Source organism: Sciurus vulgaris (assembly GCF_902686455.1).
Source record: "Sciurus vulgaris genome assembly, chromosome: 8".
NCBI lineage: Eukaryota > Metazoa > Chordata > Mammalia > Rodentia > Sciuridae > Sciurus > Sciurus vulgaris.
In genome coordinates, this window is record NC_136468.1 from 122,190,146 (window position 1) to 122,210,819 (window position 20,674).

The window sequence follows — 20,674 nt, forward strand, 5'->3', positions numbered from 1 at the left end:
CTTTGAGGGAAAAGGAAGAGATACCTACTTTAGGTGACTTCTACCTCTCCTTCACCACTCAACTACTCTCAAACAGATGACTGACAAGTCAGGTCACAAGAGACTGTCCCTGAATTTGCCTGCACTGGATTGGGTGTCTAAAAACCAAGGGGACACGTTATAACTATGCATGGTGTGGTTTGAGCCTCCTGGGAAGAATCACCCCTGAGCTCCAGTCTTGAATGTGAAGACAGGCACAAAGAATGTCTGGAAAAGAATTTTGCAGACCTGAGGGCACTCTGATGACAGGTCCCCTTTGTATGGCCTCTCCTCACCTGCTGCACAAGCTCAGGGGGTAGCTCCGCTCTCCACTGCTTCAGCTGGCGTGAAGCAAATGAGTGCAAGGCATAGGACATGGTGCCATACTCAATCCACAGAGATAGGTTAGAGCTGTCAATCTCCAGGGCCCGTCGGAAGCAGTTCAGGACAGGTGTGGCATGTTTCCAGATTGGTCCATCACTCTTCAGCTCATTGGAGTTCAGTTTATCCTGAATGCGACTAGCCCGGGCCAGAGCCATGCCTGCCCAGGAATCAAACCTGGGGTGGGTGACAAAAGCACAAGCTAAAACCACCATTACCCTGATAGCAGGGCAGATATGGCTTTGAGGGTAGGCAGACAGGCACTGTGGACAATGCACTACCACACTAGAGCTCAAAGCCCAGGATCATTATCTGGACCAGCCACATCTCAAAGTCTCAGTCCCTACATCATGACATATATCTAAGAAGATCTACCTCAAGAGAAGAGCTGCAAGATGCTGAAAGATAAAATGTGTAAGTCCTTCTGCAATTCACAGGCACTCAATGACTGCTCTACTGGATGGGCTCTTGGACTGTGCTGCCTTGTTTTCCTGAACTGAGGAGGAGGAATAGATCTCATGGAAAGGAAGAAGAGTGCTCTGCAAGGAATCAAAATAGGGCCCAGTCAAGGTATTGGGGAAATTCTCAGAAGGTGTCACATTCCCTCCTGCATAGATAGAGCCTGAATCAACACACTCATTAAGGAAGAGCACAGGCAGTGGAAAACCATGGGGCACCAGTCATTCCTCTCCCTGTTTTCCCTCTGGACCTTGAGAAGACCCTGACTTTTCTAGCTCAGTTCCCAGGAATAAAACAGAGTGAGGGGACTACATGATGGCTGAGCCCCTCTCATTCTGAGATCATCAGAAAGAAACTGAGAGTGAGAATGCAGAAACCTCTCTGCAAGGGTAAATAGCTACAGAGACACCAACAACAAGACAATTTATGGGCTCTTACATAGTTTGGAATTTTCTGAATGCTACTATGGAGGACAGAAAAAGGAGCCCAAAAGATGGAAGTTACCCTACCATATGCCAACAATTCTTGCCCACCATAGTTAAAGTAAACTACTATGACTTTAAAAAGGTCTAACTGGCTTCCTAAACTACTTAATAGTCTACCACATCTCCAAGATGTGGTAAAAGGTCAAGAAACCTTGTGAATTCAGATATACTTTTTACTATACTTCAGCACCCAAGGAGGAAACTGTATAAATGAAAAAACAGAAAAAGAAAGAGGCTCATGGGGAAAGGAGGACAGTAAAGACAAAGGCTTCACCCCTCATTCCATGTGAGGGGCTCCTGAGATTAGCTCTTTCTCCTCAGGGACCTGGGGGACCCAAGGCAACCATGTCTTCCCTTGCTCTGCTTACATTACACTGGAGGGAGCATGGGGTAAGTGGCAAGCTCCCCTTCACCAGTAGGTTTCACAATGGAAAGTTTCTTTCAATTTCCAGCACGCTTTCTGCAATTCCATTTGTCCTCATCTTAAAAAAAGGGCCCGGGGCTGGGGAGATAGCTCAGTTGGTAGAGTGCTTGCCTTGTAAGCACAAGGCCCTGGGTTTGATCCCCAGCATGCAAAAAAAAAAAGGGGGGCCTACATCACCATAATGCCTATGTGGCTACGTGAGAACCAACAATAGAAACCACTATAATCTTATCACAAAGTAACTCAAAGCAGAGGTTTACTTACCATCATGGCAACTGAAAATGTTTAAGTGTCCCACCTAGAGCTATCTTCTGATGATGAGTGTCTGACCCTTCAGTGCAGTACATAGCCCATACTCTTGAAATACTGATTTACAGGGATACCAAGGGGCCTGAGGGCCAATGATGTGAACTTGGGGCAGCAGGGTGGAATGTCAGCTCTGAATTGCGCAAGGCAAGCCTGGTGTCAGCACAGGGTACAGAGTTATCTCCTTGGCAATGAAGAAAGTAGTCCTACTTTCATTTTCCCCTTCCCAAATGGTGCTCTGATCAATTTGGGCTACTTCCAATTTAGCAAAAGCAGAAGGAATGGTCAACATAAAGGAAGGAAAATACTGTCATCAGTGTCCTCACAGACTCTGTTTTCAGATAGGAACCTCCAACACTACAATCAGGACACTATTATCCACCCAGCTGTCTGTTATGGGCTTTACCTCCACCCAAAACACTGAGAAGACTTTAAAAAGAAAATAAAAGCAAAAACAAAAACAAAAACAGTATCTAAACTTCCACATTAGCTAGACCAGAAGCCACAAGTCTCCCCGGCATCTGTCTGTAAGGTCCAAAATGAAGAAGGCCAAGAGAGGCGGCTCAGGACTAAGCCAAGTTCCTCCTGGTTCTGGGGACAGCCTTCATAAGAGACCCCTCCTCTGCAGCAGGTAAACTGGTCCTGATGGGTTGATACCCTCTGAACAGGTGGTATGCAAACTGGAGGGAGGTATGGTTGAGACTTTGCAACCCACATTTCAGTAATTGAGGGGTCGCCACATGAGAGAAGCCACAGCTTCTCACCACCCCATGGTTGGTAGGTTTTATCATACTCTGGGGAAGGAGCAGAACAGAGGAGATGATCCCCGTTAATACAGTAAGCACGCAGCCAGTCTTAATGGAAGCCTATGCCACTACAATAGTTCACAAAATCCCAGAAAGGACATGCAGGGCTCTAAGTACATAGCTCCTTGCCTGGAAATAACCACAAGGTGAGCAAAAGGGGCCTTTGAGAACCATTCCCACAAGCTACAAAAGTCTTACAAATTGGCTTCTCCACTCAGATCCCAACCCCTTCTCCTATTGGCAAGGTGGAACCCAACAAAATTCTCAGATTTCCCAAGTGAGGGCAGTTTTGTGCTCATGGTTCAAGGACAGCCACTGTGGGTTAGCCCCTGAGTACTTCTAGGAAGCTTGTCTATAGATATTATATTTTCATAGGCTGACAGCCACAGGGGGTTGCCTTATTTTAATCATGACACAAGGCTTACCTCCTAGGTGTGCCAGCCATGAGAAGATATCAAATGCCTTAGACTTCATAAGTATAGCAGGGTCTTTAAAGATGTTCAGGCCAATCACATTTTAAGAGAAAGCTAAGCAAGGTTCCATGGGAAGAAAGCATGAATCTCATACACAGGGGGTTCTCCTACATGTATCAGGTAACAACCACTACTGCCAGTGATGCTCTGAGTCTCAGCAAGGAAACAGAATTTCATCTGGAGTTTTTCTATTACCCTCTCTACCCCAAGAAAGCAACCATAATTAAAGAACCTGCAACAGAAGCTCTTAAGGGTACATATAAGCCCACTTCCTGGAGTCTGAAACCAGAAAGGAGGCAGCACAAAAAAGTACTTCCTTTTCCTACACACTAAGGCCCAAACAGATATCTTGGACCTTCTCTGACTCCCATGTCCCTTTCAGGGAAAGAAGCCTTCTGCCTTGCTATTATTTTTATGGAGAACCTAAGAAGGTGCTAAACCACCTTCTTATTTATTTTCCCTGGTCCCCTTGCTATGAGCAGGGAAACTCTGAACTAGCCTACTGAAGATCTGGCTGAGTCAGTCACCCCAACCCTCTGGATAGCCAGTCTGGCCCCAGTCCACATCACCCACCTGTTGGGGCAGATGCAGATGTCATGCATGTAGAATTTGATGGCCTTCGACTGCTCCTTGTTTTTGAAATGATAATCAGCCAGGAGGTAGTAGAGTTCATTTACTACTGGAGGAGAAGGGTCAGCCCCTTCTGGGAGGCAGGGTACCTGGCAGGTAAGAGGGTAAGTATAAGAGGAGGTGGAGTCAAGGACTCAGCTGTGCCCTATAGGCCCAGGTCTGTTAACACATGATAGATCCCTGGCTTCTCCTAATCCTGACATCTTGTGCAGAGCAGGAAAGAAACCAGGGCATACATGTAGTAGTGCCAGAGGGGAGGGATGTGATTTGGCCCCATCACCCCTACTTCCTTGTATTTGTTGAGGCCCACCTCAGATGAGGTCCCTTCAATGTAAGCGGAGACTTTGTCCAGGCTCAGTGCTGGTCTCTCTGTACGCGGCACAATGGTAGCAATTCTTTTCAGGAGGTTGGCCAAGTCGGCAGACACAGTGCTGGTCTTGTAGCTGTCAAACTCAGGAAGGGTCTTAGGCTTAAAATACTCAAACATAAACAGGGCATCCTCCCATATAAGATCCACCTTGAAAAAAGACAGAAGGCAGATTCCTAGTATATTCAGGGCAAAAAAAAGAGAGAAAAAGTTTCTCTATGGAAATGCATTGTGACCAAGGTAAATGAGGTCGCAATATATTGAAGGGTCTAAAACAAAATCCTATTACATTTCTTATAATCTGCATGCCCAGCATAATCCCCAAATTCAAGTGTTTGAAAAGTACAAGTCTAGTTTATATAAAGACAAATGTAACTGAGGGTTATGCTCTGTGAGACCACATGGCTCAGCCAGAGTGGTTGTATCATAAGTGGGGACCTGGGGACAGGCCATCGACCCTCTCTATATCACAACTGCTCCTTCAGTCATTTGGTTGATGGAAACTGAGTGCTGACTCTGAGCCTGGATAGTTTTAGAGGCAGGGACCAGAGTGGAGATCCTGTTCTAAGGAACTCATATTCGAGAGGACAAAATTCCTGAGATTAGAGAATAACAGACAGTATTGAGTAGCCATAAGCTAATATACACAACAGTGCTTGGAAAACCAAAACAAAGAAAAAAAGAGAGAGTGAGAGCGAGAGAGAGAGAGAGAGAGAGAAACCTCCAAGGAATTATTCATATCCAAGTTGCAAATAGACAACTGTTACACTACATTTTTAAATCATCTGTCAACATTTATGAAGTTACATTCTTTTGCAAGAAAAAACTTTATTCTTTAATCAAAGACATCATATGGTCCTCTTGCCTCCTCTTGTTGCAACTTGTACTGGGACTGTGGAGCTAAGTATAACAAAACTGACATCCTTCAAAAGAGCTTCTGCTTCCCTGAAGCCCCACTGTTCATCAGAGTTGCCTCCTTCTCAGGCCTATGGTGGCAAACTCACCTGCTGGACTGAGTGCTCCTCTAGGTACCTGGCCTTGCTCTTCTTGCTGGGAAAGCTATACAGGCAATAGAAACACTGCTCCAAGGCCGTCTCCAGTTCCTCCTTATAGGGGTGTGTGTCTTCAGAAGTGGAGGCAGCAAGTTCCTTTTGGAGAACTCGCACCTATGGTGAGTAGAAAGAGATAACCTGAAAAAGTGGCCTGAAAAAGTAGCCTGCTGCCACAGTTATCCTGTCACAGACGGAACCCAGAGAGATCCAAACTCTTTTAAGCTAAGGAGGCAATGTTTGCTGGGCCCCTGCATGACTTGATTCCAAAAAGACCTGCCTCCTGGAAAGAACTGTTATCCCAATGGAGTTACTCTGGGCCAGTTCTGGTAGCAGCCTCTTCCCATTGGGTTTGCTGAGCTGCCTTCTTTCCACATACTCAGCCAGTTTCCACCAACCACTAGAAGAAAATATTATACCCCAGTTAATTTCTAAATGTATTTATTTAGCTGTACATTTGCTAAATGAATATTTACTAAGCACTGCCTTTTCCTAGGCAATGAAACACAGTCCTGCTTTTAAGAAGTTTAGGTTCCAATGGAGATAATGGAGTTCAATATTTAAAACAAGTAAGTATAAGATCATAAATCTCATTAGGGTTGAGGGAACCTCCCTCAGACAAAATAATAGTGAGGATCAGAAAGAATGTGAATAATAGAGTAAACAAGTTGTATCTATAGATATGAGATCCTAAATAGGCATTCTTTTCAAGCAACTATGAGATTTTTGCCAAAACTAGACAAAAAATAGAACTCGAGAAATACTAAAAGACTAGATATAATACAGACCACATCCTTTAAACATAATTCAATAAACTCAGAAAACAGTTACATAAAAATCGTAACCAAAATATCAAAATTTCTGGGATGACCTAAAAATGTATTAGAGGCAAACTTATGGTCTTCAATACATATATTAGAGAAGTGAATACTGAAATACTATTGTACTCAATAAAAAAACAAGAGTATTCCAAAGAAAATAGAAACATAACACAAATAGATCATACTAAAGTGGTAATTAATGAACTAGAAAGCAAAGGAAAAAAATAGATCCAGGAACTAATAGATTGTAGTTTGAAATGATTAACATAGACCTCAGGAAAAGAACGGTTTTTAAAGTCACAGGCAAACACCATGATCAGCTTTATATTAATAAGTGGACACTATTCTGAAAATATAACTGACTTGAGGGAAAAAAATCTAAATGGATCTATAATCACTAAAGAAAGAGAGTTTTAGTTTAGATCTGTGTTGAAGGTTTCATCCCAAGGAGGTGGGTCCCTGGGGGCGAGGGCGTGCCCTTGGGATCTATATCTTGTCCCCAAACCCTTGGGCAGGCATTCTCTCACTGCTTCTAGTCATCATGAAGTGAGCAACTTTTCTCCACCATGATATTCTAACTTATCTCAGTTCCAAAGCAACGAAGTCAACTGACCATGGACTGAAACCTGCTCATAGGTCAAATTCTGCCACTGTCTGTTTTTGTATGAGTTAAGAATGTGTTGCATTTTTAAATGACTGAAATCAATCAAAAGATGAAAACTATATTGTAACACAAAAATTATATGAAATTCAAATTCCAGTGCTCACAAATTTTATTGGAACATATTCTCCCCTCCCCACTAATTAACATATTATCTGTGGCTACTTTTGCATTGTAACAAGAGCCTGAGTAACTACAATAGAGACCTTATGGTCTACAAATCCTGAAAGATTTACTCTGTCCCTTTATGGGAAAAAGTCTGCTAACCTCTGGCCAAAAGCTAAGACAAGGGGGGAAAACAAAGAATGACTACAAAGATTGAACAGGAAGGGGAAAAAATTATTCATGGATAATAAAATTGTCTATATAGAAAATTCAAGAGGCCCCCAAATTATTAGAATTGCTCAAGAAAATAAGCAAAGGAACTATGCACAAGAGAAATTTATTTTTATTTTATATTAGCGGTGTTGGGAATTGAACCCAGGGCCCTGTGCATGAAGGCAAGCACTCTACTAACTGAGCTATATCTCCAGCCCAAGAAATTTACTTTTTTATTTTAAAAAATTGTTCTTATATGCTTGCAAAACTAAATAGAAAAATTCAGTTTTAAATCTCTCTTACAATGGGAATAAAAAGAAAAAAAAAAAGATACTTAGGACTGGGGATGTCCTCAGAGGTAGACTATTAGCCTAGCATAAGCAAAGCCCTGTTAAGATCCTCGGAAGTACAAAACAAACAACCCCCCAAAACAAACAAACAAACAAACAAACAAACAAAAAATAGTCATTAATCAAACAAAATATACATAGGAATTGTATGGAGGAAAAAGACCAAAATAAATGGAGAAATATACTGTGTTCATGACTGGAAAGAATCAATTTGGGCAGTTCTCTCCCAAATTAATCTGTGAGATTAATGCCATTCCAATAAAAATTCCAGGGAGGGACAATTTCACAAAATTTTAAAACTGATTTTAGAATTTTATGGAAGAGGAAAGGCTCAAGAATAGCCAAAAGAATGTGATGAAGAGATAGCTAAGGAGATTAATCCTATCAGGTATCAAGCTCTCTCAAATATAATATGATATTGGCACAGGAACAGATAAACCACTTCCAACAATAAAAAGAACAGAGCCCATAAGTGTGATCTCTCACACTTATGGACAAAAGATGAAAGTAACTTATAAATCAGTGCAACAGAACACACTTTAATAAATGGTACAAATCAACTGGCCTTCTGTATGGAATGTAAAGCTGGGTTCCTATCTTACCTCATAAACAAAAATAAAATCTAGAGGAAATGAAGATCACATGAAAAACAAGAGTGAACTTTAAGAACAACACAGAGAATTTAATTTTGTAGGAGAGAATGATTTCTTAAAGTAACAAAACAAATTGCACAAACCACAAAGAATTGATGAATATGACATTAAAACGTCAAAATTCTCTAAAACAAACACCATAAAAAGTTAAAACATGTTATATAAAATTGAATAAAAATAGAACACACACACACACACACACACACATAAAGTGTATAAAGTAAAAACAGTAAAAAGACTGGAAATCAAAGTATACAAAGAACTCTATAAACCAATAAGAAAAAGAAAAACAATCCAACAGGAGAATGGGCAAATTATCAAACAGGCAACTTCCAAAAGAAAAAACCAAAGGGTCAAATAACATAAAAAATAAAGTAAAACTCAGTCATCACAAATTATTACAAAGAATATTTAAAGAACAATGAAATATCATTTCATACTTCTAAAATAGGCATCAATGTTTTAAGTCTAGGGCTGACAAAGATGTGTGGGAATTCTCATTCTTCTGTCAAGATTATAAAATTAATTCAATTATTTTGGAGAACAACTTAAAAATGTAGTTTTTAAAAATGACAATGTGCACATTCTGTGATCTAGTCATTCTTTGAAACCGGGCGCTTTAATACTGAGCCACATCCCCAGCCCTTTTTTATTCTTTATTTAGAGACAGCGTCTTGTCTTGTTGAGCTGCTTAGGGCCTTGCTGAGTTGCTGAGGCTAGCTTTGAACTCATGATCCTCCTGCCTCAGCAGCTGGGATTACAGGCTACCACGCCTGGCTTAGTCATTCTTTTTATAGGAATCGCACTAGAGAAATTCTCAAAAGTACACAAAACAACTAGGTGGATGTTAACCTCCAAAATGGATAAATAATGCCATCAGAGTAATGCCATAACACCATCATTAAGAGAATGGTAATCTATTTATAGTCAAAATGATACAAAGTCTAGGATTTGCTTTAAAACAATGAGGGATGGGAGTAGGTGGGGGAATGGCAATGCATTATGAATTAATAATTACTTTTCAGTGCTCAGCATCTCAGAGAACTCTATACTATTACTTCTATTTTATTGTTTGGAAATTTCCATACTAAAAAGTTAAAAATAATTCATATGATCAACACAATATATGATCCTATAAAGCAAATGAAATGAATAACCCAACACTACTTATTAAAATGAATAAACTACTGATTTGTATCAATGTGGAGCTATCTTTGTACTGAAATGAATAAAAGCAAGCTGCAAGAGCATATATTTTGTGCTTAAAATTTTAAAAATCGTGTAACTATATGTTGTTCAGTGATATGCAGATATGTAATAATTAAGCATAAAAACCTGGACAAAAAGATATACACCAACTTTAATAAAGTGAGCAAGAGAGGGAAATGAATAAATGCTACCCCTCCTATTACTTCCTATTTTCATTAAAAGACAAGTTTGCAGCAAATACAGTAGATTATTAATATGCATACAATCTGAGTGGTGGTATGTGGGACATAGTATAAAAGGGAACATCCCAGAAAGTAGTAAAGGCTCTACACGAGAGGGGTTATCTGAACTGAGCGTGAATGAATGTGTGAGAATTCCTCAACCCACCGGAGAGATGATAGTTATACTCCATTTGTGTACAATGAATAAAAATATTAAAAAAAAAAAAAAAAAAAAAAAGAATTCCTCAACCCAAACAGAACATAGGATAAGAAATGTTAACTCTAGCTCGGCATGGTGGTGCACACCTGTAATTTCAGATTCAGGAGGCTGAAGGAGGAGAATAACAAGTTCAAGGCCAGCCTGGGCAACTGATCAAGGCTCTGTTTCAAAATAAAAAATTAAACAGGGCTGGGAATGTAGTTCAGTGGTAGAATACCCCTGGGTTCAATTCCAAGTACTGGTGGGAGTGGGGGGGACAGCTAACTCAAGAAAAGATGGGATCCAAAAGAATTTCAGACTATTTCTACTCTAATAAGAGAAAATAATCCACACAAACGATCTCTCTGATGTTGACCCCTAAAGCACTCTCAAGACAGTCTTTTACCTACAGACCATGAATCTGAGATAACCTCCACAGCACCCAGGATGAGTGCTCAGGTAGCACTTCTGGACAAATGAATAAGTGTCTATTTTATTCATTCACTGGAAAAATATAACCTGGACAAGAAGTCTACATCAGGCACTGCTCAGACCCCTAGGGATGCTTCAGACAGCAAGACAGAAAAGATCCTGGACTAAGAGATGCAATCTAGTTGGGGAGGGGTATGCAACACAGAAACAAATAGTAAGGTATCCAGCTGTAGGGGCAACAGAGAATGGAGGAACCAGGGAAGGCTGCTCAGAAAAGAAGGATCAGCCAGTCGTGTGGGACCTAAGAGAGAGAGAGTGGCAGGCAGAAGGCATGGGATTGAGTGTGGGAAGTCACAGGAATCTCAAGTGGACCCTGGGCAGAAAAATGAGGAACTATAAACAAAACACAAGTGTGCTCATATCACTTCTACTCTCTCAAATTCAACTGGCAGATACTGGCAGCTACATTCATATTCTGCCAAAAAAGACAGAGACTGAGTAAAATTGGGAATAGGACCACCTGCTGGCCCCTTTAGCCTCTTCTTCTCTACCAGCACCCAAGGCCAGCCTACAAAAGGCTAATTCACTCTTCCAATTTGCATGAGAAGGTGACCTTATGGAAGCAATGTCCCTGCACTCTGCAATGCAGAGGGAAGAAAGAAGGGGACAAATTCCTGGCTAGCAAAACAACTCCACCTGGCATCAGTCTTCCCCAAATGGTCCTGGAGCATAGAGCTACTCTAGGGTGAGCACACAGGGCCCTTGGAGCTCACAGAGTAGGGCAGACACTCAGTCATCTGGAGCTGGGGCTGGGACCTGCCTCAGACATTAAGCAACTCCAAGGCCCTGGGCCACAGGGTCTCCTCACCAAGTCTCCACATCCTCAGCATGATGCTTTTCCAAGTGTCAGGCCCTACACATACATGAGCTCTGGACATATTCATTAAGAACCTACTCTGTGCCAGGCACTGTACTAGGCACTTGGATCCAGAAGAGAACCAAATTAACAGAATTCCCTACTTTTTCACAAGCTACATTTCAGTGGAAAAGACACACATGAACATAATAAATAAGTAAATTATATAGCATACTACCAGGTAATGAGCTATGGGGAAAGTATAGGGCAGAGGAGGAAGATACTAGGAAGGGAGGCTACAGCTATAAAGCGTGCTGAAGAAAAGGTATAGAACAGCGTATGGTAAACTTTTTAAAGGACCAGATAGTAAATATTTCAGGCTTTGTGGGCTATAAAGATGTGACAAATACTTGACTCTGCCACTGTACTGCAAAAGCAGCCATAATTAATTTGTAAATGAGCAGATGTGGCTATGTCCTTATAAAACTTTATTAAGAGATATTATAGGCTGGATTGGATGCCTCTCCCTTGGTAAATTCAGAATACCTGGTGCTCTGTAGCTTGGCCTCCCATTCAACAGAAAGTTTTGGGAACAGGGTTTATGCTGCTTATCCCCAGTAAGCCCAGACAGTTATTAACAATAAATCACAGTTGGCAAGTTCAAGAAAGTCTGCTTATGTAGGCTCGCTAAAGAGTTACTGACTGAATAAATGTAATAGCTATTGATCGAGCAATTACGACCTGACATAATGAGTGGTGCTTGGCAAACAAGACTCAAAAGAAGTTGGTGGTGGTGAATGCAGTGACTACTCCTAAAATTATTATTATGGCCTATCTTTGTGTCCAACTAGTAACAGACACAGCAGTAACTAGTGGAACTAAATTCACCTGCTTTTCAAGACCATGTCTAGAGTTCCCTAAGCCTCAGGTGTACAAGGGAACTGTTACAGTTTGGATTTAAAATTCTTTTTTTTCTGGTGCTGGGGATTGAACCCAGAGCCTCATGTTTTTGAGGGAAGCACTTTACCCCTAAGTCACATCCCTAGCCCCATAGTTTAAATCTTGAATGTCACCTAAAGGCCCATGATTGAAGGCTAGCCCTGCCCATAGCACTATTAGAAGGTAGTGGAACCTTCAGAAATCAAGGCCTAGTGGAAGTAAATGCTACTGGGGGCATGCTCTTAATGGGGATTTCAGGACCCCAGATTCTTCCTGTCTTTCTTACTGCTTTTCAGCTACCATGAACAGGTTTCCTCTGTTGCATGCTCTTGCTGTGATGTACGGCCTTGCCGAAGAACCAAAAGTAATGGGACCAAGTGGTAGGGACTGAAACCTCTGAAATCATGAGCCAAAATAAATATTTCCTCCTTATAAGTTGATTAGTTCAGGTATTTTGTCACAGTAATGGAAAGCTGACTAACATAGGAACCACGTTCAAGTTTTCTGGCAAGTCTCAGTAGTCACACACACACACACAAAGTACAGTCAAAGAAGCACAGTGGGCCCTCCTGCAGGGGAAAGGCCAAACAAGCTCAAGAGAGCCTCTTTGCACCCTCTGCCCCATCCCAGCCCAGTATTAACAGCCCATGGCCTGGGAAAACCACTCACATAGAATCGTAGCAGAGCCCCATCCGAATTGCAGCACCAGGACCTTCTTCCCAAGTACTCATGGGCTGTGTTGAGCAGCATAAGGGAAGAGGGGAGCATGGGTGTCTCTGACATTCCTAAAGAAGACCGGACCAATAGAGGCAGAGTTAGCAGGAACATTCAAGGAATTGCAGGCAGCATTCAAGGCTATCTCTTCTTTGGGGCCTTTTTGTCTTTACCAAAGTGCCTGCAGAATTTTTCTTTCTTTCCTTCTTTTCCTGTTTTTAAATAAGAATGATTTGACTGGTTTTACTAAAACGATACATGTGTATCAAAAAGAAATTCAAATCATACAGGAAAGTATAAGGAAGGAATGCTTCATCCACTAAAATACTAGCCTCCAAGGCTGAACCAATGTTGACATGTGGCGACCATCACTCAAAATATCTGTATGTATATCTGTGAGGCATTTTGAAAGAGAGGGACAAATAATTTATAATAATGGAACTCACAGTACCTTTTCCTAAAACTTCTTATCTTTAGACATGCCTGAATATTACAGAAGAAAAAGGAAAACTGAAGGGGGAAAAAAAACCCTGAATTTCAGTTAAACATTTGATCACCACTAGAATTATTATTAGTTCCTTTAAAGAACCTCAGTATTTTTTAATCTCTAGGTCATAATCTATTAGTGGCTTATAACTAGCACTTTTAGAGGGGATTAAGAGAGACCATATCAAAATAGAAAATATCAGAAGGCATTATGCCCAGGAGAAATAAGTTTCTTTCCTGAAATTTGCTTGGTACTTTTTATTTTTGGTCAGCACCATCAAAAAGTATAAGCACTGGTTTGAAAAAAAAAGTCAGGTCATCATTAAATTCAAGCAAGTCTTTTTTTTTGCCCTGGGCACTGAATCCAGGAATGCTCTACCACTGACCTACCTCACTGGATTTTTTGTTTGTTTGTTTGTTTGTTTTTGAGACAGGGTCTTGCTTAATTGCCAGAGCTTTCCTCTGACTTGTGATCCTCCTGCCTCAGCCTCCAGAGTCACTGGGATGACAGAAGTTATTGTGCTCTGTGAGCCACTCCAATCCTTTGAGAGTCTTACCATTTCCATTTACAAAGACATCGAATGATTGTTATATAAGATCAGTGATTGGTTTTATAACGCTTCCTTCTGTCTCCCTACCTTTCAGTTTTATTGCATACATTTTCTGTAGCAATTCTAGGTTTATAACATTTCCATTTTTTTCTACAACCATACTTAGCTCAGTTGCTTTCTCTCAACTCCAATTTTAAATGGACTGGGTGCTCTATAATTACAAATAACTGGGCTAGATATCTCAGGTCATACTTTCTTTTCCGGGGAACTGGACAGACATATACATCATCCCGACTGCACTGACTGATGCTATAGAGAAATCTAAAATGAGTCTCATTTTTTATCCCATGAAGACAATAATTATTTGTTCAGCTTAGAAACTTAATTTATTTTACTCTTTCAGTAGATGATTAACCAGGATGTATTTGATATGGATTGACATATATTAATTTCTCCTATCTACTGTACACTTGGAATCTGAAGATTAAATTTTTACTACATTCACAGATATTATCTTATATTTGACATTAGGGGGGTTGCTTCTCCTGTCTCTATGTTTTTCCACTGGGGACACTATTTGTCCTTACATGGACCCAATCCCTGTCCACCACCTTTATCATCTTCCCTCCAATACTTTTGAGTTCTTCATTGCATCTACTTGTTCATTTTTGTCATATTCATTCTGTTCCTTGCCGTTTTGGGTTTAGGAGTTTATAATAGTAAGATCTGGTTTGCAGAGTTTTCCCTTATTTCTGCAATTTCCCTTTTCATTTCATTGTTAATCAGCTCAAATATTTTAATAAATTATTTTCTTGGGCAAACCATTTACAGAGATTCTATCTCTCTTTTCTGGAGTACATTTTCTGCCAGGCTGAGTTCATTGGGTTTTTTTGTAGACTACAGTCACTCTTTTCTTTTTGTTCCCCCAGCCCTTAGTGGGGGGTGGGTTACAATATGTTAGCATACTTACCATGTCATTTCTTTCTGTTCTGCTTAAGGTCAGCCTGGGCAATTCCTCCAGACTTACCTAAGAGTTCTAATGTATCATGGGTGAATTAGCTGAAGCTTTTCCTTAAAGCTACAATTTTAATTCTCCTTCTATGTCTACAGAGGTAGACACTGTTCAGTTCCTTCAGGGTCTGCTAGAGCTAGAAACTCACTTTACCTGAAGTTACATGCTTTTCATTGAATGTGTAGTCACATTCAATGATTAAGTACAATGGAAGTATAAAGGCCTGGCTACCTCAGTTTAGGTGGGACAGCTCTGATGGGCAACTATTAATCCAGAGCTCCCTGCCAGGTTGGCCAAGGCTCTGTCAGGCCTGCATCACAATTTCACTTCTCCCTCCACCCAATTCTGCTTCCTCCTGCCCTACTTTTTGCACATACGAATCTTTAATAAACCTTATTACAGTGTCTGCTTTGAGAGATCAATATGTGGACCAACTCTACATCTCAGACCACCCCTACTCCTGCTAAGAGTTTAGTGTATGACAATGGCCTAACTAGTCCTTCTTGCCACACATTCAGAAGTATGTTTTATTTCTAAGCTCCTTCCTTCAACTTAGTCTGCTAAGGGCCAGGGCAATATGGAAGGGCTTCTCCATCAGTACACTCTGAACAAATTAGAGAAATGAATATTTCCCCGAACTTGATCAACTTATCATCTTCCCTCAGTTTACCTAAATTGGGGCAGAGATAACAGAGCCATGTGTGTGCTGTCAGTCCACCAGAATTTTTATCTCTTTCTTTGGCATACTTTTCAAAGTTGAAGGCATGTGACTCGTCCTCTTTCCTTGTTTACTTCCTGGTGGATTTTTTAAAGACTATTTTTTGTTTGCATAATTAATTTTGAGGGAAAGGGAAAATCTCAATATGGAAGTTTTCTTGTATTATCTTTAGAAAAATAATAAACGTTTAGAGTTATAAATCTTTTATTTTTCACTACTAAAATTTTATTGGGAAAATAATAAGGTACTAAAAAACTTCCCAGAAATTTATGTTAAAAAAATCAACTGAGGGTACACATGAAGTGTTCCCTACAGTATGGCCTATAAGAAAGAAGTACTGCAGTCTTCCTACTCGCAGGGGGAGGAGCTCAGGAGAGGATGCACCTGTGATCAGTATTATGAAGACAAGATAATGGAGCAAAAAACGGGAATAGCTTTACAAAACAAAGTCTAAAAGTCCTTTGCAATCTGCCCTCTCTCATGTACAACCCACACACCCCATGCCTTCTGAGTCACTGCCCACCATGGCTCCACCTCCCAGCATCTTCTGATCCAGATTTTCTACCAGTTCTCAGCTTCACCTCCCAGCCTACCTAAGGCAGCCTCAGGCACCTCACCAATCTCACTGGTCTAACAGTCAGAAAGCTCACCTTTCTCCCCCTACCACAAACCTGTCAAGGCCAGTGGAGTCTTATTCAGAGGCCTTACATGTATTGAGAAACTGAAAAATATCTGAGGAGTAAACAAAATTATAGAGACAGTGAGTAGAAGGAGACAAATTACAAATTAACTCTGGTTTTCTCTCTGGTCAGGTGGAATAGGGATGTCTTTCCACATTTCTTATTTTACAAATTACTGAGGAAAAATTTCCCAATAAACTTATTTAAGTTAGTTAATAAATACATAAATATGTGTATTATATACACTTAAAAATAGATATATATATAAGCCAAGGCTGACAGTAAATTCAAGAAAGAAAAAAAAATGTAAAAAAAAAAACTTGATAGGATTATAGCAATGATTACTTTTTAAGTGTCAACTAGATGTTTTGATGTAGTTTCTTTAATTCAGAACATTTTCTACCCATATTGACCACAGCTCAAGTGCCATCTCCATCAAGGGTCCTAGCTTGTCTTCTTCGGGTTCTCAATTCATGACTACTCAGCATCTACTACATGCTAGATACTGATCTGCTATGGTGCTTCACGGCTTTAATCAGTCTGTTCTTGGAACAACCCCCTGAGGTAGATGCCATTATTCCCAGTATGGATAAGAGAAAATAGAAGTTGAGGTTATGTTAATTGCCAAAAGTCACACAGCCAAGAAATGACAGCTGGGATGTGGAACCTGTGCTTGCTCCACACTGCTCTAGGCTTCTCATTCTGGGGCTGCAATGGGATTAAAGGAGCTACAAGTATGAGACACTTCAAAGTACTCCTTAAAGTTCTGGCCTTGCTCTCATTCCCTCTATGCTGCCACATGCACCAGACAAGCAACACACCATATATCCATGCTTCCCATCATCACTGCACAGTGAACTTTCTGAGGAAAGAAACAGGGAAGCTTCTGCCTCTAAGAGGCATAAGAAATCCTGTCACACCGAAACCCAAGCCAACTTAGAGTACCTTGGTAGGGCCTTGGGACCCTAAGGCAGAGGTCAGGGGCAAGGACACCATGGGTCAAGGCCCATTCCCATCAAACCTGTTGCCTGCGCACCTTCCTCTACTGGGTTCTGAAGCTGCTGCTGGTGGCAGAGGGAACGGAAGGTATCCTCCTCCTGCCAGATGATCCTGTGCAGGATGATCCAGGGTAGCACTGAGGAGACATGGGGCTCCTTGGGCTCTTCCTGCACAGCCATACTGCAGTCGATGACCTGGCAGGGGGTACTAGGGTTATTAGAGTATGGCCAGTTCTGCCCCCCACCCTCCTGAAATGAGTACCATTGCAGTGCCCACTAGGAGATCTGGGGCATGCAGCCTGCCCACCCCTACTAGGTCAGTGTTCCTAGTAGCACCCCAGTATGTCATCAGACAAAATCTCATAGTACCCAGTGATGAAGTCACAGCATTCTCCCTCATGCTATGTGCAATTACTCAATGTGGCATAGTGAACTAATGGCCTGGGGGAAGAAAGCTATGGACAAACTACCTGAGTGCTAATGAGAGCAAATGCAGCAACAGGGAGTTGCAGAGGAGGGGTGGGGCAGGCAGAGGTGAACCCTTGAAAGAAGTTTCCAGGTGAGTGGCTATGCCCAGTACCCAGGGAGAGCAGGCATACAGACAGGAGACCCAAGGGTGGCCAGAATGGTTGCAGCCAAGGAAATAGAAGAGGACAGAGAGAGATAGTATTGGTGCACCTTGGGCAGCGCACCACCCAGAGGGAATGTGAAGGGTTTTTAGCAAGGAGAGAAATACATTCATGTTTCAGTTTTGGAAAGAGGCCTCTGTTGGTAGGGTGATAGCTGGGCTGGAAGGGTAGAAAGAACAGAAAGACCATAGGGTTGTGCTGTCATAGTTCATATATGAGGTGACAGTGGCCTGGACTATGATAGAACAAGGAAGATGAAGGGAAGAAACAAAAGGAAGAGATGCAAAGTATGTGTGTTTGGCAGGACTTGCAGATGGCCTGAGTGGAAGTCGAGGAGCGAGTCAAGGGTGGGGCAGAGGAAAGTTCCTTGCTCAAACCCTGCCTGGATGATATGGGGTGCTGTGATTACCTTTCAGGAAGAAGTGCCATAGCAGCATCGTGGTAGAGAGTCCTGATAGGAAGTCAGGAGGCTTAGGCTCTCATCACCACTCTGCTTTTGGCTCAGTGCAAGCAGACTAGGCCCTGTTCTAAACCTGTTTCCTCTTCTCTGGGACTGGTGGTCTGGGAAAACCCCATCCTGCCAAGTATATTGTCTCTAATTCCCAGAACCCAACCAGACCCAGGGAGTTTGCACACCCTCTCAGATCCCCAAAGTGTCTGCCAGTGAGGCCAATTCATACTCTTTGGGGTCTTTAACTCACAGTAAAAGCCAGTGAACTACTGAAAATGGAGTCATCGGATTGACACACTTTCTGGGGCAGGAAAGGGAAAGAAGAAAATAGAGGTTACCTGGATGAGGTTGTTAGTGAGCCGGACAAGGCCAGTGGTGGAGGATGATTCCTTCAGGATGCTGCCACTGCCTTCTGCAGAGAGTGCCTGCTCAATGCCCAGCAGCAGCTGGGTTACTGTGGCCACCCACTCCTCCTTGGCTGCAGCCTCACTTGAGTTCACCATCTGTTGGACAGCCTCATTAAGAGCCACATCAGAGCATTCAAAACACTGCTGGTGGTCCTTCAGCCGGAGCAAGGAGTCCTAAGCACAAGAAGAAGGGAGATGAAAGGTATACTATAAGCTCAGCACACGATGGTCTCAAACCTGAGGTGGGAAGAGCTGAGGTAAAGAGATGAGGGGCAGTGCAAAACCCTCACTGCAGTATATGTCCTACAGCCTTCAGGCATCTAAGAGAGCCGACAGTGACCTATGTGCAATACTAGCATGGCTGCCACAAGTCAGGGGGCTTTCAGAAAGGCACTTCACCTCTGTGACTCATCTTCCCCATTTATAAAGGTGGGATCCTGGAAATGAGGCCACATAGTTGGCAATTGGTCAATATGAAATGGAGGGATTCAAACACCTCCATCAGCTGTCCCCTAAGGCACCATGTCCCTTCAGTGCCAGAGCTCTGGAGGGGGCTCAGCAGAAGAAAGGCAGACTGCTGGAGAGGAACTGTTTCAGCAGAGAAGGGTCTGAGCTGAGACCATAGCAGGGACAACTGGTCAGACAGTGCTGAAGTCATTGTTCTATGAGGCCCCCCTTCCCCTGTGATCAGGTGGGGCCAAGGTGCTGAGTCCTTTTCAGCCTCAGCCCTGCATCACCCCCTTGGAGGTACCACGAGTATTCAATGAATGAGCTTATGTGCACATAGAAGAGCTCTCAGGATACCACATGGAGATGTTACTTCTATTTTAAAATCTCTCTGGGAGTCATCACTTTTTGCAAAGCTCTTCCCCTATCTAGCCGACCCCTGGGCCCTAGAATACAACCTATTTAAACCGCTGGGAATCTTAGGTTCTTTCATCACTGGCTGGTACATAGGGAAATATAGCCTGTTTTGAATTCACAGATCTGGCAAGCTGCTTGTTGGACCAGCAGGAAGTGCTAGTGCCCCATTGGGATCTGACCTCCCCACAGCCCAGGCCCAGCAGTGGTTCCTTCCTGCCTCAACACACGTAGTCACCACTCTCTGAAGTAACAATGATAGGTGTGAGAGCAGAAATATCCAAACCGTCTTTGGAATGTGCTGCAATGTCTGAACATACATCAAAACCTCCCCAAACAGCCCTAATTGCTAGAAAAACCGAACCTGTGTTTCTTTATGGAAAGTCTGCTCCCTTAAGCAGGAGGAGAGTGCAGGAGGCACCTATGAAGTGCAGCTATAGGGTCCAAAACCTGAGCTGACTCCTTCTGATCAAATCATTGAGCATAAAAGGGGCAGATAAAGACTTCTGGCCTTAAACTGCAGTCATACTGTGGTGAAAGTTAGGGACAAGACAAAAATCCATTAGTAGTGCCCTACTATGATACAATCCCCGGGCCTCAAGGCCAGAAAGAAGTAAAAAGCTTAAGAATAAGTGCCAACAGGGGCTAGGGTTGTAGTTCAATGGTAGAATGCTTGCTTAGCATGTGTGAGGCCCTGGGTTCAATTCTCAGCACCACATATAAGTAAATAAATAAAGGTCCATCAACAACTAAAAAATACATTTTAAAAATTAAGTGCCAACTAATGTAGAACACAAATTACCACTGACTGTGAGCAAAACAACTGTACCCAAATAAAATGAGTAGAAAACAATCAGAAATAATGATAACCCAGTACATGGTTGGATTCAAAATAAACAGGCAAAAGTCAATAGGGTTCCTATAAACAAGCAGTACAGCTAGGAAGTATAATGCCCAACAAAAGTTCCTTCTCAAAATAGCAACCCCAAATTCTGAGATCTAGCAATCAACTCAAAACAACAAAATTATACTGAGGGACAAAAAAAAGCAACTTGCCTAAATTAGGAGACAACCCTCATACACTTATGGGGGAGGGTTCCAAATTCAACC

At 42.0% G+C, this 20,674-nt stretch overlaps 1 protein-coding gene across 5 annotated transcripts in view; it reads right to left on the reverse strand.

Moving 5' to 3' along the window:
- Nucleotides 1-20,674, reverse strand: part of CABIN1 (calcineurin binding protein 1) — a 145,279-nt gene that overhangs the window by 74,744 nt on the left and 49,861 nt on the right. For all 5 annotated transcript variants that reach the window (XM_079151857.1, XM_079151854.1, XM_079151856.1 and 2 more), the window contains 7 exons: nucleotides 18,635-18,877; nucleotides 17,255-17,411; nucleotides 12,727-12,842; nucleotides 5,354-5,515; nucleotides 4,293-4,499; nucleotides 3,926-4,071; nucleotides 315-576 (listed from right to left, as the gene is read on the reverse strand). In XM_079151857.1, coding sequence (XP_079007983.1) covers nucleotides 315-576; nucleotides 3,926-4,071; nucleotides 4,293-4,499; nucleotides 5,354-5,515; nucleotides 12,727-12,842; nucleotides 17,255-17,411; nucleotides 18,635-18,877 — 1,293 coding nt within the window. The remainder of the gene's footprint in view (nucleotides 1-314; nucleotides 577-3,925; nucleotides 4,072-4,292; nucleotides 4,500-5,353; nucleotides 5,516-12,726; nucleotides 12,843-17,254; nucleotides 17,412-18,634; nucleotides 18,878-20,674) is intronic.